Source organism: Enoplosus armatus, chromosome 11, assembly GCF_043641665.1.
Source record: "Enoplosus armatus isolate fEnoArm2 chromosome 11, fEnoArm2.hap1, whole genome shotgun sequence".
NCBI lineage: Eukaryota > Metazoa > Chordata > Actinopteri > Centrarchiformes > Enoplosidae > Enoplosus > Enoplosus armatus.
In genome coordinates, this window is record NC_092190.1 from 9,814,958 (window position 1) to 9,819,048 (window position 4,091).

Here is a 4,091-nt window from a genome sequence, read left to right on the forward strand (position 1 = left end):
ATTTACCTTTTGTCTGTTGTAATGAGTTAGAAGGATGTTTGTATTGTGTACTGTAAACACCTGAAATAACATTTTAAACTATAAACTGGGCACACATATAGAAGGGACTTAACAACACCGTAGTTCATGTACCGAGTAGTTTCAACAGATATTCAAAGAAAGCTGTATTTCAATTGTTGTTTTTAAATAGTGTGTATAGTGTGGTCAACATATTGCAACGTGTCTCAGAGCAAATTAACCAACGTTTAACACTGAACAGCCTGAGGAAAACGAGAACTCAGTGAGTCTTCGGCTTTGGCAAAACTATACACTGTAAATATAAAGTTCAAACTGCGTCAAACACCAAATATGAATAACATACACACACAAACAGATGGGCAGCAACAATCACTGTGCCAAAGTCTTTGGCATTTTCAGGATAAAAGTTGTCTTATGGGATTCAAAATTAAATATAGCAGGAAAGTAAACAGAGATCAGTACTAAAAATCTGGCAAATCTCTCAGTAAGGACAGTATTTAAAGGGTATGTAGCTTTGGAGAACACTTCAGTTTCTTAAAAAAAAGTCTAACTGTTGGGAATTGAAGCACTGATGGATGGTTTCACACAGTAAACGCCTCGGTTTCCTTCAACAACGAGATCCACTATCGTCGCTGTTCTTCTATTTCCGTTGCTTCTTTTTCTTCTCTGGGCAAACGTAAGACAAAAGCGTGTCTATCATGTTCTTGACGATGACAGGAGGTGGATGGAGGGCGTGAGGAAGGTGGTGTGCTAAACTCATTTGCCAGGCGTCCACCACCAGAACGTTCAGTCCCTTGAACATGGCCTTGAGCACCTTATCGAGCTGCAGGGAGTACCAGTCGCTGTTGTACAGGCTCACCTCTTGGTCCAGGGCTTGGAGGTTGGCTGAGCGGATCACAACAGTTGTCCCCGGCGCTCGGTCCAGAAGTCGCCCCAGCGCCCGCCTGATGTGACGGAGCCGCCGTATGTATATCTCCACGGGAAAGGTGCTGAAGTGAGCCCAAATGCTGAGAGCCACAACAGTGTTGGGACCCCCAGAGAGGCCGTCCAGCTCGTTTGAAATGTACCGCAACTCACTGGACATGACAGTGGAGAAGCGGATGGGTGGGCCATGGCAGCGGTACTTCAAGAGAATATTATGGGTGCTGTCCACCGCCATGAAAGGCCCGACGTTTTTAGGACTGTGCAGGTTGAACTCCTTTAATTCTGGGGATGGTGGAATAAATGGAAGTTACAGTGGAAAAGATACACAAGGGAAAATGCAGAACGTAAAAATAAAAGATGAGACAAAAAGACAACGCTCACCTGGTACTAAAGCAATGAGGTAATCAAACCACTGTCTGACGGTAGAGTCTCCGTACATGTTGATCACCTTATTCTTCAAACACTGAGTGATGGCAGATGATTCATTGAACTGGCGCATTGTAACGCCCCCCAATGGCCTCCATGAGTCCTCGTAGTAATATCCAGATGGTGCTAGTTTAATAGGTTCTGGTTTTATACTGCTGCTTTCTACCTCTACTTTATCTGATACAAAGAAATGTTGCAGACAAAATAAATTTAATGGAATAAATCAAAGCATGCACACACAGCACAAACTACAAATGTTACTCTGCAGGTATACTGTACCTTTCCTGGGAGGCAGCACATTGATTCTGTCGGGTCCTGAAGTGTGAATGCGCACTTTGATGTTTACACCACTAAGACAAAAGAAACATTATTGATCAGTGTTAAAACAGTCTGGTGATATTCTATATTTCTGTTACTGTCAACAAATCAAAAAAAAGAAAAACCAACAGCCCATTAGTCTGCCTCTCTATACTTTCCAACTTCCCTAGACAATCTGTGGCTCTCTCACTGAAGACAAAAATAACAGGTCACAAATGTATAATTTCATTTTTCAAAAGGGTAAGTCATTTCCTGCATCAAGATGGTGTGCGTGGGATTGAATAAACTACAGCGCTCATGTTCATGCTAATGAAGGAACATGTCACCCAGTGCAATGTGTGGCGCAATTATGTTTTTTTTTAGCCACGCTAGTGTATCGCTCTTGGGATGGCAATGCTAATCAGTCATCCACCACTTTGGTCCAGACTGAAATATATCGACAACTACTACTGGATAGATTACAATGAAATTCGGTACTAGCATTCATGCTTAATACAACACAAATATATGTCATATTACGACATATTTGCCTCATCCTATAATAGTACAAACCTCTGGAAGAGCAATGCTTCTTTGTTGGTGATGAGGTGTTTCAGATAGCCTCCTTTGGCGTGGTTGACTCTGGTGTCACAGCTGAGTATTTTAGGCTTGTAGCAGTACCAGGGCTCCCCTGTGTAAAGGTCTGTGTAGTTGCACAGAGGCTGTGGGTTAGGGGGCAGGCACATGTTGCACACAGTCGTTTCAGACAGGAAGCCCAAGCGGAACAGGCTCTTGAAGAAGACTCGATCAGGCCGTTCCTCTCTCAGTCGTCGCAGCACAGCAACGGCCTCGCTGGAGTGCACCAGCGTGATCTCAACATGTGCAGACCCCTCCCAGAGGAGCGGGAACAGAGCAGAATAAAATCCATTCCTGTGGTCCAGCACCGTACCTGCTACACCTGCTCCAAACTCCGGGGAGTGCAGTCTGGCCAAAAGGAAATCCCCGCCGTAGCGCTTAGGACGACCCTGGAAGTCATGCATTTGGACAAGGACTTCCAGCTGGTCGCCCACATGCCACTCCCTTTCTCCCTTCGTTGGAAGGATGGCGAACAGGCTGTGCACGGGGTCACTCGTCTGGCGCAGGGCGGCAGGTTTAGAGCGAGGTGGAGGCCCAGGCCAGGCGATAGAGTCCAACAGGTAATGCTCTTCCAGTTCATCTTGAGAGGAGGGTTTCTGGCCCAGGTGGGCACAGAAGGTGTGGTTGTGATGAAAAGTGGGGAGATTGACCGGGATGAAGGACGATTGGATCCTGCTCTGGAGCTGGTAGAGGGCTGAAATAGTGTGGCAGTTCCAGTTCTGAAGAGAGAGGGAGGAGAGTTAAGAGGTGCTGCAGGAGATGGGACCATCAATGTATGACTGGCAGATAAAAAGGGCATAATACTACTACATGTTTAACTCAACTACCTCACCTACAATAGAGGACTGTGTCATATATATATTTAGCAAATGTTATCCTAGATAGAAATAACATCAACTGTCCTCATAAGCAACAGTGTTATTAAAAAGATATATAACATGCTGTTAAAAGATAAAAAGGTAAATGATCGGTGTAACCCATTTCTCTCCTCACCTCTACAGAGTGGATGTTGTGCAGCAGAAAGATAAGGCCAGATAGGGCTAGGAAGAGGAAGATGAGGGCATATTTTCGGCACATGGTGACCTCCATCTGTCTCCCATGATCAGGCCCTGTTTCACTCTATGCTGTCACATCGGTGATGATGGCATCACTTTGTCCTCAGCGCCTGATGCCGAAGAATGAACTTTGTGATGAACAAACAGAAAACTAACATGTGTTCAATTCATGCTTACAGAGAAACACATAAAAATTATAGTTGACACAGGATAATGCAGATATTCTGAATAAGGTTTTATCTGAGCAGTTTAGGCGTCCTCATCAGACAAGTAAAGAGAAGTACAACTATTTATAGATGAATCTTTATCTCATATCCTTAATTTGGTTTTCATTTTTCAAAACAGGTTAGACAGGCCTGGGCAAAGTCCAGAGCTAACCCTTTTGTCAAGTTGAATCTTAATACACCAGATAAGTGACTTGAGTCTGACTCCCAAGTCCAAACCTCTGACAAATTATAACGTTATACATTAATCTGGCAATTATTTACAGCATTAATCAATAATATGGTCTACAAGATGTCAGAAAATAGTGAAGAATGTCCATCACAATTTATCAAAGCCCAAGTTGAAATATTCAAACTGAATGTGTTGTCTGACCAACAGTCAAAACCCAATATTTGATTTTAAAAAATAAGAAAATACTATAACCAGCAAATATTCATATTTGGCAACCTATAACCAGTGAATTTTGTACATTTTCGCTTAGAAAATAACTTATTCTACCAAAATTGTCGC

The 4,091-nt window shown here is 43.3% G+C and overlaps 1 protein-coding gene across 1 annotated transcript; it reads right to left on the bottom strand.

Annotated features, from left to right (window-relative positions):
* Positions 1 to 658: 658 nt before the first annotated feature.
* nxpe3 (neurexophilin and PC-esterase domain family, member 3) lies at positions 659 to 3,378 on the bottom strand. The gene is made up of 5 exons (XM_070915080.1): positions 3,285 to 3,378; positions 2,239 to 3,022; positions 1,648 to 1,718; positions 1,324 to 1,545; positions 659 to 1,224 (listed from the first exon to the last, which is right to left on the bottom strand). Exons 1-5 carry the CDS (start codon positions 3,376 to 3,378, stop codon positions 659 to 661), a joined length of 1,737 nt encoding a protein of 578 aa, XP_070771181.1.
* Between the last annotated feature and the right edge of the window lie 713 nt (positions 3,379 to 4,091).